Below are 22,189 nucleotides of genomic sequence, written 5' to 3' on the forward strand. Positions count from 1 at the left end.
TAGTTAACATTCTTAAACTTTTTCACAAAAATTAGTTGAATAATATATGAACTTTTACAATCGTTAATTCTTAATCTATAATTATCTGTATTTAAATTTAAATTGGCAATTGACACGTGATATTAGAACATTTATATTGAACTAACAGTAAAAGGTGACTTATTGGTCCATTGGGCCGGGTGTATTATATATGTAATTATATTTTGTACAAATTTATGCTGATTTACACATGTCACTATAATAAACAATTTACTTACTTACTTACTTACTTTATATTTTAAAAGACAAGGAAAGTGAATTAAAAAATATATACAACAAAAATAAGCGAAAGGAGATGTGGTACGGCTGTCAATGAAACACCTATCCACAAAAGTTAAAAATGAAGAAGATGTCAGAAATAAATTGGTCATAATTTATTTACAGTCTAAAACATCGAAGGGACTAAACATTAACCTATACATATTTATACTTGTAATGCATTTGTATATAAACATCGAATCAGAAATATGTTCCTTTCCTAAACATGTTTAAAAACATTGCTGTGATAGTTATCAAAAGTACCAGGATTATAATTTAGTACGCCAGACGCGCGTTTCGTCTACACAAGACTCATCAGTAACGCTCAAATCGAAATATTGATAAATGGCATAGTTCTTAACATTAGAAAAATGAATGAAGTATTGGCAACTGGACGTTAAGCAACCAAATATCAATCCTCACTTTTCCGTGAAGTGTTCACAATTATTTGTCTTTTTAAAATTAAAAGGATGAAAAATCCCAAACTGAAAAGAGTTGAAAATACGCTATTAATTTAGAAGTAAAAAATATAGCAGACAGAATAAATACGGCAAAAACAAACAAATGAAAAAAAAATAGAGAACAATGTGAAATACCATATACATGTTTAATCAGTATACTAGTTGATTATTCACGGGCCAAGGTTGAGCGAACATGAATTGCTATCGATTATACTAAAGGTGACAATCAACTTTTTGAGGCACGTGTCGAGAAAACATTAGAAAAAATATGATTTAAAATTATGAAAGGAGTAGGTCCTTAGTGCACATTTTTGTTCTTAGTGCACTAAGGAGGTCCTTTGCGGTGTTTCTACGGACCCCATATATTTGAAGCTGTTCAAAATTCTGTACATTATAGGTACGTGTATCAGATCGGACAATAATTTTCATATATATAAAAAGAATTACTGTATAAGTTATCTAGTATGAAATATGTCCACTGGACCGACCGTGTAAGTGCATGCTATATATATTATATCATGTATATAGCCAGTCAAAAAGATGTGGTATGATTGCCAATGAGACAACTATCCACAAAAGACCAAAATGACACAAACATTAACAACTATAGGTCACACAAGGTCGTTAAAAACTTCCATTTGTTGTTGTCCACTGAAAATAAGCTCATAAAAACATGAATCCCCGTTTACTCAATTCCACCTTTATTTGTTAATATTTCTTTATCTTTTTCTTTTGATTTTATCATATCTTTTTTGTGAAATATTTTGTGTGGTCGAACATGAAATTGCCTCCGATGCTACAAAGAAATTTTGTTTAATGTCATCTGTTGCAATATATGCTAAGTACTACACGTGGACAGGATGTTCCCCAGAAAATAAGTTATACACACCCCGATATAACCCCGAGGGTACACGCTACTGTCATATGGAAAATTACTGGGTCACCTGTAAGATGGTAATCAGCCATGCAACTAATTAGGTTACTGACCATGTCACTTCAATTTAAAAAGTTTATCGTTAGATATCAAAATGATAAATTCATTTTAATTAAAAATTTAAGAACTAAAGGATTTATCATTAAAATGAAGTGAAATAATTCAACCAAATCGTATATAGATTATATACATATTTTTTTTTTATCTATGCCGGAAAGAATTGAAAAACTGTATTTATAATTTTTGATCTGTTTTATAGAAATCTGTGTAGGTCTCATGAAATGGAACTCACGCAACGCATGCCTAATTAAGATTTATAAATTTATTGAAAAATATAACAAAAATTTAGTTTTGATATTAAATTAAAGTTACCTTTCCGCGCTGTAATTTATTTGATATGACATGAATCAAGCAATTTTTGTTGAGGGATTTGGGTTTGTCCATGCAACGTATAAAAAAAGAAGTGTATGTTATTAGTATTTCACATGCCTTGTTTTCGCCTTGAAGCTCATTATTCAGAGTGTTTCAGACAAGATGATGAAAATAACGTGCAAGATACTTTTTTCGATCATCGTGAAGAGACAATTTTAATTCCCATTCCTCGATGCACTCTACCCCTGTTGAATTGTATATTTATAATTCCTCGTGCTTTTAATTAGCCCCCCCCCTTTCGTGGTTACCGTTATGCCAACAAATACCCGGGGCTTGATTTACATGTAAAATCATGGGCGGATCCAGCCATGATAAAGGGGGTTCCAACTACATGTCTCCATTAAATAAGGGGTGTCGTTGCCGCTGGTTTTCTACGGTTACCCCACCCTTTTCATATAATTTAGATTTCAAAAGTGTATACCTTATTCATATATTGTGTAGGTTAAAATGTTATCTTTTCCCATATTGTTTGCGTTTTGATTGGTGTGTAATGCAACAGTGCAATACCTAAGTGTCAAAAGAGAGTTTTCCCGACCTATTCACATATTTTTAAGGTTCCTATATACAAGGTGATAGGACGTTCGGTTCCGTTGGAATAGGTTACCTTTTCACGCTATGCCTTAAAACTTTTCCTGATGCACAGGTAACCTATTCCAACGGAACGTCCTATCACCTTGTATATAGGAACTTGAGAGGATTCCCGAGATTATCATTTATGCAATGATTGCTCACAAAATGCTAGGGGAGGCCAACCCCGGATTCCATCCCCTTCGACCCGCCACAGAATACAGATATAATTGATAATTGTTATTTAAAAGTCATATACTATAGCCACTATAGTACTAGAACCGAACACCTGTTTTCGGATATCAGTCATTCCCAAAAAATGGGTACAATTCGAATGTAGACACTGTTAAAAAATAAATTTCAACTGAGCAGAGAGAGAGTGTTGTTTTCTTCTTTGTCTATATCTAGTCTGTCATTTTTTAAATTTTTACTTACACCATTTTAGTTGTTTTCTAGTTTTAGCATTTTTTGTAAGACAAGGTAAGTATGAACGTATCGGAGGTTAGTGTTGTATAAAGTCATCTTAAAAATTGCATTAAAGAAAAACACAAGATTTAAATCCAGGCTCATGTGAAATGGGTTACATTTACCACCATAGCAAACTAATTTATACGTATTATTCTGTATATATTGAAAGCAAATACCAATTTTAAGGTCTGAATTAATATAGTGTTTAAAAAATAATTCAAATAAGTAGTTTTCACAACTTATTTTAGTAATAAATTTAAACTAATGAAATGTTATGCTGTATAATATTTTAGTTTTATAATACAGCTTTCCAGGAAAAACCCTATTATTTATGTTTTGAATCACTTGTATGTATTTTTTATGCTTGTATTAATCCACACCCCCATCTTTGTTACGGAGGTTGATATCAAACCAGTATCTGAATGCTGATGCATAGTAACACTTAACTCTTTAATGCTAGCTTTTCTAAACAATTTATTGACATTACAAACTAAAAAACTGTTTTCTATCAAGTTATATGTTTCTTTTATTCAAATGGACTTGTTCTTGTCAAAATCTCCGTAACGATTCATAAACTTTCACTCACAAATATGTTTTACCTAAACCGAATACTGTTCAACTTAATTTGATTAGCTCTATACAGATAATGTCATTTTTCCTTCACACCATAATGCATGTATTATACTCAACTATGAAGTTTTGGAGTCAAAATAGTTTCATTTCGAAAATGTCTATCCTCCGTAACGACATTTAAAACCTCTATAACGGACAATTCCAGTTCTTACCAACAGCAAACATATAAATGAATGTAAATATTAGAATTAAATGACTAACAAGACAACAGAATTAAACATTTTTCTTAGTAAATCGTTATCTAAAAAGAGTAAAGTCCTATTAGAGAAAAAAAACTTTTTTTCCTTAAATTTCTATCCTCCGTTACTTAAATCAATGATGTCGTCTATGATTGACATCACCTTTTGATTTTTATTAGTGATAATTGATGAACTGATTTGGTATCTATAACAATGTACAAGAATTTCAATTGGTATGATCGTGTTTACATGCATCTTTAGATTTTTTTTATTTGCATAACCTCTGTTACATTGATGAGTCCTAAATAATCTTGAAAATGTTTGCCATAAACCGCAGTTAAAGTTATGATTGTCGTCGTAATTACACAAGTTGTGTTGTAGACTATTTTAAATCTAAGAAAATGGCTGATATAACGTTTATTAAACGTTATAATGTTGCTCACTTAATAGGGAAAAAACAAGTTATATATAAACCTACCTTTCTCAAAACAACATTTTTTTCTTAAAATCTGTATTTTGTTTGGCTGTTTTCTTTATAATAAATGATGTCTGCTAAAAAAAATGACTTTCGGCAGTGTCGGCAGCCGCTGATACTGATAGAAAAGTCTGACAACTTAACTGTAAATAACTGCGTCACGGAGGTTATTTAAACGGAGGTTAGTTTTATTTACATTATACATGGAAATATGTAACAATATTGTCGAGTTGCTTTCTCAAAACTGATTATTGAGAAGCTTTATGGGTGCTTTCAATGAAATAATCATCATTTTGATTTGTTCTTGGTTAGTGCGTTCCAAAATACGCGTTACGTAGGTTGGATTCTTATATGCGACAATCGAAAAAAAAGAGAAAGAGAAGATTTTTTTTAATTTTTCGTTTCATTGCAATAAAAGTTAAAGGCAGGATTTTAAAATTTGATGTATCAACTTTGCTTAAAGTCACTTTGGGCATGATTTCCAATCATATAAATATGTTTTGACTGTACCTAAAGATACGTTACGGTAGGTTATACGTTTATCGGCGACATTGGTTTAATGGGTAAATCAAAGTGTATATTATAACTTTTGATTCTAAAATATTTTTGTGGATAAAAATCAATATAGTGTCAAATAAAAAAAGCAAATCTAATCATGATTTAGATGAAATAAAGTATTTTAATTCACACCGATATTTGGAGTTTTTCTTGGCGACATTCGGAATTCGTGTGATTTCCGTATATTGAATAGAAAATCACACAAATATATTTACGATATACATCACAAAAGAATATAATTTTATTTTAGCATACATATTAATCACTTAGAACACGAAAAAGATTATCTGTGACATATGTTAAGCTTGCATTTTGTGGTTATTTGCCGGCGACACTGAAATTTTGTAATTGTACCCATTTTTTGGGAATGACTGATATATCTGAGACTACTATAACACATGTGTTATAGTAGTCTCAGGATATATATATATACATACACCACATCTTCCTATGTCTATATAGCTGATTTACCGTAAATAACTGCGAGAAAATGAATAATACACAAGTTGATAATTGTCTCTTCTCTGCTAATTTTAATGTGCATGCAATATTCACTCTGATTTACTTGTGAGACCACCGACACTAATAATAATTACCTACAAAATAATAGGTGCTCCTTTACTGGGAAGAACATTTCGGATCCGATCAATTTATTGGTTCCATTCCCCCATTCTACACTTCTCCTTAGAAAAAATGCCTTGCAATGCGTCATAATTATCTGGACTACTAACTTACTTCCATATAACTTCGAAAACAGACTATAATCTATTTCACTGGATGAGATTGGGCTCACGGATTTTTTAATGGATTGGTAATTTTTATTTATAGCACAAGTTTACAAAGCAAGATTAATCACATTTTTCACCCGGCCTACAAATCAAATGGTTGCCTCCTTACTGACTTACACCTACCGAGCTAAAAAAACATATTCATGGGGGGGGGGTTCAGATGGGGGATGCTTGCCTCAGTCATGTTTTTGTGATTCCCTATATAATCAACAAAATTTTTCACACAAAAAGGGGGGCAGGGATTTCTCCTTAATAAGAAATCTCTATTTTCAGCATAAGCTCATATAAATTTGCCTTTTGAAGAACTGAAATAAATATGAGACGGCTAATGATTTTTCAGATGCTTTACATTAAAATACATCCATGTGACATTCACAATTATATATAGATCCAAATTTTAAAAGCAATTTTTTTCAATATTTAAATAATGTAGGATCAAATCTTGATACATGTATGTAGTTGAAATTGTTAGCTTTAAACATGTTAAACATAAATTAAAATCATACTCCTCCCAAATTTATTTCTTTAAATATTATGGATGAAATACATGTAGCAAGTAAGGGATGAAATTAAATTGGATGAAATGTGGCATTTTTTTTTTTGATAAAGTAGTATGTCGTCTGATGTTGTCAAACTTAATTATAGACCCTTAAGGGGCGGATCCAGTCATTTTAAAAAGGGGTGGGGGTGGGATTCTAACCCAGGACAAAAGGGGAAAAGGGGGGGGGGGGGGGTCCAATTACATGTCCCTATTCAAATGCATTGATTATCCAAAAAAAGGGGGGTTCCAATCCCTTGAACCCCCCTCTGGATCTGTGCCTGCCCTTTAAAAATAAAATTATCCTTATTTTGAGTTAAAGCTTATAGATTTTTCTATAATGCTTCTCAGGGGCGGATCCAGCCATTTTAAAAGGGGGGTCCCAACCAAGAGCAAAGAGGGGTTCCAACTATATCTCCCATTCAAATGCATTGCTCGGTAAAAGAAAAGGATTCCAACCCTCAAATCTATGGTCAGGTTGTTGTCTCTTTGACACATTCCCTTTTTCCATTCTCAATTTTATCATGTAGTCGTCGTTGTCCCAGGACATTTAGTTTTCGCTTAGGCCACACCAAATTAATTTCTTGTTCCACGGATTTTTGGACTCCAAAATTTGGGGCGAGCGAGCGATTTGAAAATTTTAATAAAAAAATATTTCATTTGCAAATTTTTGAGGCGAAGCTTGAAAAGTAAAGGCGAGCATTTATATTTTTTTTTTTTTGTAAACATAAAATAGTAGGTTTTGACAATAATAAAACTTGATTTATAACTTGTACTTTGACATTTCTTTAATTTCTGAAGTATTTTTTCCCTGTTCACCAAGAAATAATTTAATCTGGTTTATGTATGTGTGACTGACAATGAGACAATTCTCAATCCAAGTCATAATCAGTTTGGGGGCAACCCCTTAATGTTATAAATATCCCTTTTACATGTTTTATGAGGGATCAATATAAGTTATAATATATTTGTTTGTACAAAAGGGCTCATATTTTCTAAAAGAACTATATATCTATCTAGTATTAAATGGTCAAAACATGTCAAAGAATTTTGTAATATTCCTGGACTATAACCATGTTAAATTAACACATTTACTTTAACAGTTTAATATTATTCAAAATAAGTGGACCCCTCTTTTAGAAAAAGTTGTTTAAAATATGATGTAACTCTCCTCTTTTTTTGCCAAATTTAAAGTTTTCAAAGGTTTTGTATAGAAGAACTATACAAATCCTTGGTATTTCTGTTTTCTTTTCTACATCAGTAAAATGACCCCTTGTCTGAGGGAGGGTTGTTCTCAATCTGACAATAACAAACACAGGTCAAAGTACGGCCTTTTACACAGGGCTTTGAAACAGACCAAACAGCAAGCTATAAAGGATCCCAAAATTATTAGCGTACACAATTCGAACAGGAAAACCAACGATCTAATTTATATATCCAAACGGGAAAATACCAATGAACAACATCAACAAACGATAACTGCTGAACGACAGGCCCCTGAATCAATCAGGACAGGTGCATAAACATGCAGCGGCTATAGATAGTTTTGTTTTGCCAGCATACAATATAATTGCAGTTGAAGGCAAATCCTTCAGAAGTTCTTTGTACTTTATTCTAACAACGAACATGGCCCGAGACCACAATTAATTCCTCTATCATTTCTTTATAACGTTTTGCCGCATTAAAAAAAAATTGACTATCTTTTTGTCTAATTTTTTGTGTGTGTAATGTACAGTACAAGTCCAAAAATATATGCAATTTTCAGAAAAATTGCATGTTTACATCATACAAATTTGGCCAATACACATCCATACCCCTATAGGCAAGTCAAGAGATGTTCCGAAAGTGTAAATATTACCTTTTTGCACCTGGCCTAATCACTCTTTCCTTATTAAAATCAGTTAAAATAAAACATCCAAAAGTTTATTTCAGCTCTCTTCTTTCATTTCCACCCCAGAAAAGCTAAGAAATAAATAAGAAAGGGAAAGAAAAAAAATAAAGAAAAAATACACTATAATTAAAGGGAACTATATTCGTGCGGGAAATAGACATGATTACATTTCCGGATGCGGGAAGCGGGAATATAAAAAAAATAAAAAAATTCTGTTTTGAAAAAAATAGGTGCGGGCGGGTCCGTCGAACAAGGAATCAAATTGGTGTGGCCTTAATAACTTTAGTACAAGTAATAGAAATCTATGAAATTCAAACACAAGGTTTGTGACCAGAGTTTAGGAATTACATGAATTAGGGGCCAATAGGGGCCAATATTAAACTTTGTTTGATTTTATAGAAAATTGAATTATTGGAGTTCTTTGATATGCCAAATCTAACTGTGTATTTAGATTCCTAGTTTTTTGGTCCTGTTTAAATTGGTCTACCTTAAGGTCCAAAGGGTCCAAAATTAAACTTATTTTGATTTTAACAATATTTAAATCCTTGGTGTTCAGATTAATATGCTGAATCTGAATATTTACTTAGATTTTTTTATTATGAGCCCAAATTCAAGTTGATCCAAATCGGGGTCCAAAATTTTACTTTGTTTGATTTCAACAAAAATTGATTATATGGGGCTCTTTGATATGCTGAATCTAACCATTCATTAAGATTTTTGATATTTTGACCCATTATCAAATTGGTCCACATTGAGTTCTAAAAGGTCCAAAATTTAACTTTAATTGATTTCACCAAAAAATGAATTATTGGGGTTCTTTGATCATGTTGATATGCTGCATCTAACCATGTATTGAGATTTTAAATATTGGACCATTTTAGAGGTTAATTGTCAATTTAAAATTTTTAAGTACTTGGACCGCATTCATTCTGTGTCAGATTCCTATGCTGCATCAACTATTGAATCACAATCCAAATTTAAAATTCAGAGTTGTATTGAGCTTGAATGTTGTGTCCATACTTGCCCCAACTGTTCTGGGTTCAACCTGTACGTTTGTATCAAGCTGAGCCATGCATAGCATTTTTATCTGATTTATATATATATTAATTTGAAATTTTGACAAGTGAGACACATACAGATTATACTGTTAACAATATTTCAGAGTTTAACGTAGTCAAGCGAAACAAATTTTAGAAGAATAGTTGAATCATGTCTTTGTTGTCAAATGAAAAATTAGTACGAACACAAAGAAAAAGTATGGGAATGTTTGTTTTTTAAACTATTGACCAGGGTGAAAGTCTTTGAAAGTCATGACTGGAAAAAAGTTTGTGAAATGAAATAGCACAAATATTCCATTCTTTTTAAATATAACTGAATATAAAGAAAAACACAAACTGATGTTTTATAATAGTTTTTACCCTTTTTATGTTTTATAGGACAAGAAATATAGAAAAATGATGAAAAATATAAACAGTTACAATAGAAATGAGCGCAAAACAAGATAAACAGAATACAACAAGGCCTAAATGGTAAGACCACTTCTATATACTGTAAATTCAGATTTTTCAGGGAAGGGACAACTTATTGTGATTACAAAAAAAATCTGCATAAAGATCTATATAGTTACATGATATATATATATATATATGTTTCTGTTATCAAAATATGATTTCTTATTTTTGCGATACTCACCCAGTCACATTATTCGCATTACTAAAAAGTTTCGATAATTTCTGAATTACAGTAATATAAGAAATTGCCTTTGAATGATGACTCATATAAAAATAAGAAAATGTGGTATGGTAAATGAGTGACTTATCCACCAGAGTTCAATGAAGCGGATGCAAGAAATTAAAGGCCAATCATGGGCCTGCCTTCAATAATGAGAAAACACTTCCTTTATAGGTCATCCATTAAAGATCTCAACATATAAAGATTTAAACAATCCAATTTAGTTCAACATGTTCAAAGTCAATAACAATTAATAAAAAAAAATCATGCCTAATATAAAATATTGTTTGTTTCTTCAATCCTGACCGACCCTGCAAAAATGGCCCTACTCATAAAATTTTATTGTCAAAATTAAGCCAAATATTATTTTATTCATTTCTGATTTTCGGGCTTGCCGGATCATCCGATAATATTCAGGCTTTTGGGAAAAATAAAATTATTTACCTACCTACCTACCCACACCTGGCTTGTCAGAATAGGGATTAGGGAAACAAACAATATATTAATTTAGGCCTCATGTCTGTGAGCACTCAACCTGACCATAATATAGGACAGTGGTTCAAATATTAACACAACATATGAACATTCTATAACAACTATTGCAAGTGGCTCAACTTTAAATATCACTGCAAGGCACTAAACAACGAATATTAAATCTTGGACACAAAGCACTGAAATAAGAGAACTCATAAGCATGACAAGTAAGAATATCAAATGAAAGTTTCTCAAAATGTTCATTAAAACATGATAAAATAAGCTTATTTATATTGCTGTTTTTTTCTCCATTTATAACATTTTTTTTTTATTTTGTGTATTTATAGGTCAGATATCTTGGTTTTTATTATCATCAACAGGTCCTGCTGGTCTATACTGAAGAGGAAACTTAATTGTTAATACTTTTCTACATAATGTGCTAATTGGATTATTAATGTGAAATGAACTCAACTGTGTGTTTTTCTGGAAAAAGAAATAGAAAAAATCCTACAAAATTGCTATAAACAAAATGGAGTACTATCAAAGAACACAATTGTGTAAAATGTAACAACCTACATTCATATTAACTGATGGATTATGGAGAAATTAAGAAAAAAAATAGTATCTTTGTCATGTTTGTTGTCGAAATAAACACCTGCTTTATCAATTCATGTACATGGCTCCATCATATCAAATATACAAAGAAGATGTTTGAAGAACATACGTTGCCAAAATTTATTCAACCAATTGAAGGAAGATGTCTTGTGGATTGAATTATTTATGCACTGAACTGTTATGTAGGGGGTCGAATACACAGCAGCTGAAACAGAAGACAAGTTAATTTGACATGAAAAGTGTTTATTTTATTTAATTTGCAAATATGAGCACAATATTAATAACATCACAAATGGTATGATATTCATAGCATTTTGCTTATTATTGTATTGTCTGAAACATGCTAAACAGTCAGCCTTTTGTTTTTGTATGTTTAATACTCACCATGAAAATTTGTATTACAGTATTAAAGTTTTAATTATCTTTTGTATCAATAATTTAGTCTAGGAGAAAATATATTAATACTGTTTGTACTGTTATGAGATTTCCATAGAGGAAAAACATTTCCTTAAGGGAAATTTGATGTTCAGAAATTTCCCTAGAGGAAATTTGAAGATCAATGATTTCCTTAGAGGAAATTTGTTGTCTTGAATTTTCCTCCAAGGAAAAGTGTTTGTCAAAAATTTCCTCACAGGAAAAAGTATTTCCTCCAAGGAAAATTTGAAGCTACAAATTTCCTCACAGGAAAAAGTATTTCCTCCAAGGAAAATTTGAAGCTGCAAATTTCCTCAAAGGAAAAAGAATTTCCTCTAAGGAAATAGAATTTCCTCAAAGGAAATAGAATTTCCTCAAAGGAAATAGAATTTCCTCAAAGGAAATAATTATGCAGCAAATTCCCTAAGGGAAATCTTTTTCCCTTGAGGAAAAAACAATTTCCCTTGAGGAAAAATCTTTTTCCTTCAGGGAAATTTGATTTCCCTTGAGGAAAAGTACTTTTCCTCTGAGGAAATTGTTGAAAAAAGGGGCATAACTTTTTCAACAGTGGTGCTAGATCCAAAAAATTTTAGGACAAATATCAGGGAACCAATACCAACCAAGTTATCAACTTTGTTTTGACTTAACTCCAAAAATTAAGGTGACAACTTTTGCACTCAGCGGAATTGCAAACTTGTCCCGGAGACTGTTACATGCTTGCTTTATAATTAAACTGTTAGGATTTATCTGAAATGGTGCTACTTGCCTTAAACATGTATCATATTTTAGTAGATGATTTTTATAAATGCAAATTCCTTACAACTAGCTATAGAGGCTAAAGACATATCATTCATTATACATGATAAAAAGACAGTTGTTAAAGACAGTTGGTTGCTAACTAGATTTCTTTTGATTATTTTTGTTATTGGGTTGCTGTCATGTGGATGTATAAACCTAACAATGACATTTATTTATATCTTTGAGAAATAATATAATTCAAAACACTTGTTTCAAATTACTTAATATTATTTATATACCGGCACATTGTCTTGTAATTAACATTTTCAGCTAACAATCTAGACATATTAAACAGTCATGTCAAATACCTTCATGATTCAAAATCATGAAAATGGTGATTACAAATTTTACATGGGAAGACCCTCCAGTTCTGAATAACACTGTAAGTGAATTATTATTGTGAGGCTCAATTCTTCATTCCTGTCTGTAGGACCATGCATAGAAAAATTATCCATCTTCATTCAAAGATCAAGACTTAAGTTACTGTACTGACATCTCTTCATACATCATCATGTACTTAGGAGTATAAAATAGATGAAAAATATCTTACATTTTTGCCTATCTCAGACTGTGGAATTAAGAACTGTGAGCATGTATCTTCCTCTGTTACCTGTCAAAATATCATGATATTTATATATATATATAAGCATTACATACAATTGATCATAGGGCCAAATATAAAAGAATGTCTGTTTCCCCTCCTGGCGTCTACCCTTTGTAAACAGACCAGGAACGCAGGTACTTTTTTAAAAAAATGTGATGACTTGTCAAGTCGAGGCCACTAATCAGTTGTTTGTGCTCAATTTGAGTGTATTTATTTAGATTATCAATCTTTTTGCTTTCAAGCACTTTTCAAAAAATGGAAACAAATTCATTTTCGAGAATTAAAATAATTTTTATTTTTTCGTGGAAAATATTTTTTGACTTGGGTGGGGAGAGGTGAAACCAACATATTTTTTTATTTTGGCTTAGGTTTAAATCTACAAGACACTTCTCTAACTGATTTTGTCCCACTGCGCCTCATTCTCACAATAAAAAAAAGGATAATATTCAAAAATTTGTAAACAAGTTAAAATTTTATGAATAAATTATACCTACCTGACATATGTCCGTTAGGATTTCTTTCTCTCGTTGGTATTTAACTCGCTCCCCACCGGAAGTTAAAAACTAGTACTCAGGTGTACTGTTATGACTTCCGGTCCAGGTAAACGAGATCAGTTTTCACTCGGCGCTTGAAAGACACCTCGTATCAAACTTCTCATTTACGGGGAGGTAGGGTGGTCTGACATATGTCAGGTAGGTATAATTTATTCATAAAATTTTAACTTGTTTACAAATTTTTGAATTTTAATTTCATAAATTAAAAACCTACCTGACATATGTCCGTTAGGATTATCTCTGATTCCAAAGCAATCCCTTTCTGGATGTGGATAAATAGAAGTTTGCCTCTATAGATCTTTAGGAATCATTTTCCTCTTCTTCACATCAGTTCATTTTATATATATATGTACAAACATCTTTTTGTAGTTTTTAAAGTTTTATGATTTTTTTAAATATTTTTCTGCATTTTTTATAAAAATGTTTCCCACAACTTCATGTTGTAAGTATTTTCTATATACAGTTAAAATATATCACTGTTAATATTTACACACAAAACTAAAACATTCTCTTCACCAAACTCGTCGGGAAAGTATTCAAATGTTTAAAAAATCCACCTGTACATCTTTCAAGTAAAAATTCACAAAAGTGTTGGCTTGACCCCAATCTGCACTATCTAAAATGTCTTTCATTTTTGCTCCTTTGAAAAGAGCCCAGGAAGGTCCAATTGACCTAGTAGAATGTCCTTTCACTGAAGGAATATCTTTCTTCTGTTTCTTATATGCATGCTTAATCACCTTAACTAACCAACTTGAAATAGTTTGTGAAGACACTGGTCTATGTGGTTTATTTACAGTTAAAAACAATTTCAGTTCATCTTTGCCATTCTTGTCTCTTAAATCCTCTGTATTCCTCAAATAATGTGTCAAAGCCCTCTTAGGATCTAACAATCTGTTGTTCTCAAAAGCTGGAACAAAAATAGTTGGACTTTGATGAGAAATTCTATCTTGTTTTGACAAACCATGACGTAAAAAAGTTACCCCTTTTTTCTGAACATTAACTGAACCTTCACCAATTCTCAAAGATTGCAAATCCCCACATCTTCTAAAAGTAGTAATTGCAATAAGAAAAATTGTTTTCCAAGTTATATATTTCAAACTAGCTTTTTTCATTGGTTCATAAGGTTCTTTCTTTAGTAAGTCTAAGACTAAAGGTAAATCCCACTCGGGTACAAGTTTTCGTTTAGGCGGTCTCGTATTAAAAACCCCTTTCAGTAATCTTATAATGTAAGGATGTTGACCAACAGGGATTTTTTCAATAGGAGATAATACTGAAGACAGCATAGACCTGTAACCTGCAATTGTCCTATACTGTAAACCTTTGTCAAATAAATGTGTTAAAAAATTTGCACAATTTTCTAAAGAAGCTGTATAGGGATCGATATCCCGTTCAGAACACCAGCTATTGTATTTTCTAAATTTAGCTTTGTAATCCTTTTGAGTACCTGCCCGCCAAGATGCTGACAAGAGTTTCCTAGCGTTTTCAGAAAAACCTTTTGTTTTGAGCTGCTGCTCGATAGTAGCCATGCAGTTAACTGAAACACTTCTGGGTTCGGATGTGCCACTTTTCTCTTGCCCTGAACCAGCAGATTTTCTACTAGTGGAAGTTTTAGAGGACAAGCTACTAGTAGTTGTAACAACTGGGGATACCAATGTTGTCTTGGCCAATGTGGAGCTATCAGTATTATCTCGCACTGAAATTTTTGCATGTGCTGTAAAATTTTTGGAATTAGTGCAAGGGGGGGAAATGCATAGGCAAACATGTTGTTCCATTCTATGGATAGAGCATCCACTGCTAATGCTTGTGGGTGATTCATCCATGAGCAAAACACAACTGCTTTTTTGTTTTCGTTTGTTGCAAAAAGATCGATTGTTGGATCCCCCAATTTTGAAAAATTTGATGCACAACTGAATTGTCTAATTCCCACTCTGTTGCCTGAATTTTTATCCGACTCAATTGATCTGCTAACACATTGTTTACTCCCGCAATGTGTGCTGCTTTCAGATAAATTTTGTTTTCTAGGGCAAACATCCATAAATCCCAAGTCCTTTGACATAGCTGAAGTGACCGAGTCCCTCCTTGCTTGTTTATGTATTGGACTACCGTAACATTGTCTGACCGAATCAAAACTAGTTTGTTTTTCAAAAATTTCTGAAATTTCTTCACAGTCAGAAAAACTGCTTCCAATTCTAGATTGTTTATATGTAACAGTTTTTGCTCCTCTGTCCAAAGACCCTGAGCTGTTAGATTGTTCATGTGACCCCCCCAACCCGACTTGGAGGCATCCGTCGTGATTGTAACTGAGGTCTGATTTTGTTTTCCCTGCATAATGTTTGCTAAAGACAACCACCATTTCAAATGAACTTTTAGGTTTGGAGTACATTGAATTTGAAAATCTAAACTCATTTTTGATGGGGTCCAATTTCGAAGTAAATGTAATTGGACAGGCCTCATAAATAACCTGGCATTCGGAATCAACTCTAGACAAGATGCCATTTTCCCCAATACTTCCATGTAATGTCTGGCTGTTACCATGCCATTCATTACTTTTTGTACTGATAAAAATAGACTCTGTATCCTGTCCTGAGTTGGTAATACCAAACCTTGATCGAACTTGAACACCGCTCCCAAATAAGTGATTGTTTGATTTGGTATTAAACTGGACTTTTCGTGATTGATTAAAAAGCCTAGTCGAACAAGGAGATTCAACATTATTTCTCGATCTATTACAAGTTTTTGTTGAAACTGATTGACACACATCCAATCGTCTAGATATACTGCTAGACGTATGTTTTGTTTTCTTAAATGGGCAGCAACTACTGACACCACCTTCGTAAAAACTCGTGGTGATGATGTTGGGCCAAAACAAAGGGCTTTGAACTGGTAAACTTGACCTTGAACAGAAAATCTGAGGTATTTCCTGTGATTTTTGAATACTTTTATATGAAAATAAGCGTCTTTTAAGTCCAGACTTATTGCCCAATCTCCTTGTTTTACTAAGTTTAACACCTTTGAAATTGTGTCCATTTTGAAGTGTTGCTTCCGAAGATACTGATTTAGTGGTTTCAAATTTATAACCGGTCTCATTTGTCCATTCTTTTTTGGAACTAGGAATAATGTACTGTAAAAACCTGTCATTCGTTCTTTGACTGGTACTTTTTCTATAGCCCCTTTTTCCAAAAGAGAATTTATTTCTAAATTTAAAATATCCAAATTTTTTGTACTGACTACTGTCTTTTTTATTCCCTGAAAAGGAGGTTTTTGCAGAAACTCCAGTTTGTAACCATCTTTGATTATTGACAGAACCCACTGATCTTGAGTTATCTGCTCCCATTCTTGTAAAAAATGTGTTAACCGCCCCCCGACCGGTATGTGTATCTTCGGAAACTTCACTTTTCTCACCTTGTCATCTAGAGTATCCTGAGGTTTTTCCTCCTCTACTGTTACTAGCCCCTCTTTTAAACTTAGGGATCCGAAAATGGGGAACTTCATTTTTAGTCTCACTATGCCCAACTTTTTTCTCAAACTGTCTACTATTAAAATTTGGCTTATTTGAATAACCAGAACGATCTGATGACTCTGTTTTGTCCTTTACCACATAAGGTTTCTTAGAACCAGAGGCTTCTGAAGAAGACACAGTCTTTCTCTTACCCAAATAGGATTTTTTAACACTAATGTCTGGTAGTAAGTCATCCAGAGCTTTATTTTTCTCTTTACGAGTCTTGAGAAATTTTTCAAAGTCAGATCCAAACACACCATCTGCTGATAATGGTAAATCAGACAAGTCTCTAGCCTCATCAATTTCATATAAACCTGTATCAGTCATAGCTACTTGCCTTCGTACAATGTGATGAAAAGTACCTGTACGCCCCACTTGATCTAAGCTTTTAGTGGACATGGCAAATACATCTCTAACCTGTTGTATTGCTTTATCCGAATCTACATTGTCTGACTGTAAAGTTTGCATAAGCGCACCCAAACCTTGTTGCATGTACATATGCATAACAATACCCATGTAGGCAGCTTGTTGACCTCTGTAAGCTATTTTTTCAATCATTTTACTAGGTTGACTGAATAAACATTTACCACCTTTTGTAAGTGAAGCTTTCTTGCCATGTTTTTTAATCAAACATCTACTTATCAAATCATCAATAGTAGGAACCAGTAAAATTTTTTCAGTATCTTCATGTACTGGAAAATCATCTTTACTTTCTTCAGCAAAAGCAGAGACTAAATTAGGATGTTCAGCTCTCCAACTATTTAACAAAACCTGCTTTTGTGCCTCGTCAATTTCAATGCCCATTTTCTTTTCAGACTTTTTTGTCAAGGCATCATCCCCAAAGAGATCAAACAAACACTTTTTTGTCTCTACGGACAAGTGTTCTTCATCAGAGGACTTTGTGTCCCACTCATTGTCACTTTCACCTAATATTTCATCGTCCCTAGGTCTGATTGAAACATTGTCATCAGAATTTTCATTTTCTGACAATTCCCGGCGCAAACTTTGTGTTTGCTCACGCTCACGACCTTCAGGTTGTCTTTGTGACAAACCTTTTGCCTCAGAATTTTTGTCGCCATTTTCGGCACAATTCTTGGCTTGAAACAATGTTATTAAAGTATCAAATTTTTCATTTACATTGTCCAACTTACTGTTCATTTTCTCTTCAAGAATGTCATATCTGCTTCTCCGCTTTTTCTTCGTCTTTGAACTTGAAGAACTGGTTTTTCTAATGCCAATGGCGGTTCCCGCGCCATTAACACTGCTCTCATCTCGTGGTTCATCCACGTGCTCACTAGTACTGTCGCTATTCATTATAACTACAGTTTACCAAAGTTTTATACCACGCTGAAAAACACGACCGTCTTTCAAGCGCCGAGAAAGAAAACTGATCTCGTTTACCTGGACCGGAAGTCATAACAGTACACCTGAGTACTAGTTTTTAACTTCCGGTGGGGAGCGAGTTAAATACCAACGAGAGAAAGAAATCCTAACGGACATATGTCAGGTAGGTTTTTAATTTATGAAATTAAAATGCATGACATGACTGTGAAGCCAGAATCCGTTGCTAGAAAAAAAGACAATCGTCTTTTGTCATGATTGTTACAGTTGGTTGCTCGCTAGATTTTTTTTTATTGTTTTTCTTAATGGGTTGTTGTCTTGTTGATGTATAAACCCAACAACACCATTTATTTATATCTTCCAGAAACTAATAAGATATCAAAATATTTATTAAAAATTCTGTCTTGTCGTTATAATTAGGACCAAGCATAGAAAAATTATCTAGCTTCATTCCAAGATCAGGACTTAAGTTTTTGTAAATAAATCAATCAAATGATAAATCCAGTTGCTTAATGATGTTAATTGAAATGTTTGGGTTATTATGTGAATAACACTTGATCAACAATGAATTATCCTACAGTGCATGCATATCCTTTACGTTCATGACAAGTAAAGTTCAAATAAAGTTAAGAATGCAAACATTTAATATGATGACTTATTTCTGAGATGGCCACACAATCATGTGACAATGAAATAAACTTATGTATTAAAGGTTTAGTTTGCACTGATCACTTTTTGAATAATTTAATTGATATATATGCCAAATTATACGAACTTCTTCAGTTCTTGGGTTATCATTAATAATAACAAACCTCTGTTTGGTCTAGCAATGTTAAAGATTTTATTCCTGCTAGAACGATATTCTTTGCTATTTCTGCTCCCAGACCTCTTAATCCAATCAATAAAATTCTTGAGTGTCTCAATCTGTATAATAAAGGATAATTATCATGATTATGTTAAAACTTAAACTTACAAGATATATATGTAACACTCAGAAACAAGTCCTCCCAAATGTGTCTGATACTACCAAACGTCTCCACATAGATGTCACTGAACTGCAAAACATGTCTAGTTGTAATGAGGGCGTCAAAGCATGCCATTTGTATTATTTTAAAAACGCCTAAACGTGTCCATTTTTTAATAAACACCCAAATGTGCCCAATCTGTTAAACAGGCCCAATCCGCCAAACTTGTCCTATAATATAAAGGGAACTAAAAGATTGTTACACCGATATTCCGTAAAAATAAAACTGTCCTTTTCCGCTCCAAAAAAAAATATAATTTAATTCCGAGTTACGATTTGTGTAGATTCCTAATAACCCTAATGTGTAAATTCCTAATAACTGTACACAATTCATTTAGGCCTAATCCCAAATTCCCGGAATAATTAAGGTACAATCCAAGAGTTCCGGCAAATATTCTTCCGCATCTCATTATATAACTTATCCAAAGTATGTTGTCATCCTGTCCATGCATGAAATATTTGCCACTATATGTAATGTCTCTTGTTTGCGTGTATTTAAGTGATGCTCGAAACTAAAAGTTCATAATATAAAACCTTACTAACTGTTTATAATTTTTACAGCTTTTTTTCCATTTTTTGACAGAATCAAATAGTTTCTTAGTGAAGTTATAAAAAAAATCGGTCTTTACTGGCTCTTTAGATTTTTAAGTTTAACTTATCTTTATCCCGAATAATCGTAAACAAATTTAGGCCCAATCCTAAATGCCCGGTATGCTAATAAAAGTTCTGTAAAGTATTTATTGTCAATATGATATCGTTCAAATATTGCATGAAATATTTGGCACTGGACTTGTGACTCTTGTTTGTATGTCTCCACTTTAGTAGTGATGCTGGAAATCTAAAATTTATTAAAATACCCGATAACCAGTTTATGATTTGAATATCTTTTAAAATATCAAAACTGTTGAAAAAAAGGAAGTAAATTCTTTTAAAATCCTAATGTGCAGTATTTGTGGATTACAGCTGATTTCCTAATGCTTGCAAAGTAAAACTTTGTTTGGCTTGCTTGCTTTGTTTGTGTAATTGTTAATACAAGCTTTGTAAATGAGATTGACATCTTTAAACAATATATATAGGCATAGTTCAACCTGAATATATTATATTTGAATTTAATTGGGTGTTATCCTATGGAAAACGCTTAATTCAACTGAACTAGAATTGTTTGTACATGTTTGTGGGCTCTAAACGAGCATAATACTTGAAACTGGACTATAAGCAATTTCAGTAAAAAGTGGATTTATATGTTACAGATTAAATTTGCAATAACAACCGGCATTGAATCAACTAATACTAATAAATGACCACTTCATCAACTGTGCCCCCCATCATAGAATTGCCGTAAACGTTATTGACTTTATTCATGTATTAGCGCTAAAAGACTTGAGACATCCTGGCGTTAAATAGTGGACACGTTTTGGCGAATAACAATTATCGGACACGTTTGGGGAATATTGGATATATCGGACGCGCTTAGGGAGAATAGACACGTTTGGGGGAATCGGACACTTTTGGGGGACAGGACATGTTTGGGAGTGTTATAAGTAGCTATAGATTTATAGAAATGCATTTACATGAATTATAAACATGATAAACCATCAAAATATTCATACTCAAATATAGGCTACATTGTATTTGGTATGGACTTTTCTCTCATTGTTGAGGCTGTAAAGTGACCTTAAATCTTTCAATTGCTTGTATCCATGTGTGGTGGATAGTTGTCTCTGCTTTATACATTGGTAATCATATCACACCTCAATTTATATCAACTTGATAAATATGATAAAAACTGTCTGTGCAATTCTAATTTTTATCAGATAAAGTTTAAGTTCCTATCCTGCCAATAAAGAATTTCAGGATGTCTCTGGAATTTTTTTCTGAAATAAAACCCCAAATTATTGCAAACTAGTTAAAAGCAATATCCCACAAAGAAATAACGTAATTGCTGTAGACTGCAAAACCCCCTAATTGACAGTAGAGCAATTTGATTGGGTAGAATGATTTGACATCACATGATTTTGACGCTGTACCTTGAATGACCGAATAACACTGTTAATATCCGAATAACACTTGTAATGACCGAATAACACTTGGAATTTTAATATTAGCACATATTTGCGACTTTTAAACATTGATTATTAAATAATAGTATAATATCGATGTATTTTATAGCTTAAAAACGATTTACAGAAAGCAGAAAAGTTCATAAACAACTTTTTAAATTTAGGGTCTACATCCAACATGGTGACCACGGAAATCACAATGGCCGCCATGTTGGAAGTACACACTAAATTTAAAATGATTTTTATGAACTAATCTGCTTTCTGTAAATCATTTTAAAGTTACAAAATACATCGATAATATATTATTACCTAATAATCAATGTTTAAAAGTCACACATGTGTGCTAATATTAAAATGGCAAGTGTTATTCGGTCATTACAAGTGTTATTCGGATAATAACAGTGTTATTCGGTCATTCGTGTTACCCATTTTGACGCCATTGAAATTTGAATGTAAACAAACAAGGTCAGAAGGTTGAGTATGTGACAGCATCTTACATTGAGTTACTGAGAAACAATTGTGAGTTATCGGTAGAAAAATCAATCAAAAAAAAAATCGGCAATTTTTTCCCGAATTTTTCATTCTACTAATGAACTCAAAATCGTTAACTTTTTTTTTCAGATCTACTTCCTATTCCGGTCTTGTTGCTTCCTGTTCCGGTCTTGTTGGCATGAGACTTTGAATAAAATGTATATTTGTCAACATATCAACAACTATTGGAAGGAATTCAACACCCAATCATTTTTAATAATTGTTTGATATGAAAAAAACGTTACCTGATAACAGCGTTTCTTTGTTTACATTGAATATGACGTCATAACTTAAATAATGTCACAATTAAATCCCTAACAACC

The 22,189-nt window shown here is 32.5% G+C and overlaps 2 protein-coding genes and 1 long non-coding RNA gene across 3 annotated transcripts in view; 1 reads left to right on the forward strand and 2 right to left on the reverse strand.

Moving 5' to 3' along the window:
* LOC139517945 (SUMO-activating enzyme subunit 1-like) overlaps window positions 1-22,189 on the reverse strand; it is a 42,153-nt gene that overhangs the window by 19,519 nt on the left and 445 nt on the right. Inside the window, exons 2-3 of the mRNA XM_071309504.1 lie at window positions 19,064-19,175; window positions 12,804-12,863 (exon numbers count right to left, since the gene is read on the reverse strand). Coding sequence (XP_071165605.1) covers window positions 12,804-12,863; window positions 19,064-19,175 — 172 coding nt within the window. The remainder of the gene's footprint in view (window positions 1-12,803; window positions 12,864-19,063; window positions 19,176-22,189) is intronic.
* LOC139517943 (uncharacterized) lies at window positions 5,438-11,326 on the forward strand. The gene is made up of 3 exons (XR_011663238.1): window positions 5,438-5,815; window positions 9,658-9,750; window positions 10,774-11,326. It is a non-coding gene; the product is annotated as an uncharacterized lncRNA (long non-coding RNA).
* Window positions 14,225-18,439, reverse strand: LOC139517944 (uncharacterized). The gene is made up of 2 exons (XM_071309502.1): window positions 16,814-18,439; window positions 14,225-14,318 (listed from the first exon to the last, which is right to left on the reverse strand). Exon 1 carries the CDS (start codon window positions 18,222-18,224, stop codon window positions 16,818-16,820), a length of 1,407 nt encoding a protein of 468 aa, XP_071165603.1. The 5' UTR covers window positions 18,225-18,439; the 3' UTR covers window positions 14,225-14,318; window positions 16,814-16,817.

Source organism: Mytilus edulis, chromosome 3, assembly GCF_963676685.1.
Source record: "Mytilus edulis chromosome 3, xbMytEdul2.2, whole genome shotgun sequence".
Lineage (NCBI taxonomy): Eukaryota > Metazoa > Mollusca > Bivalvia > Mytilida > Mytilidae > Mytilus > Mytilus edulis.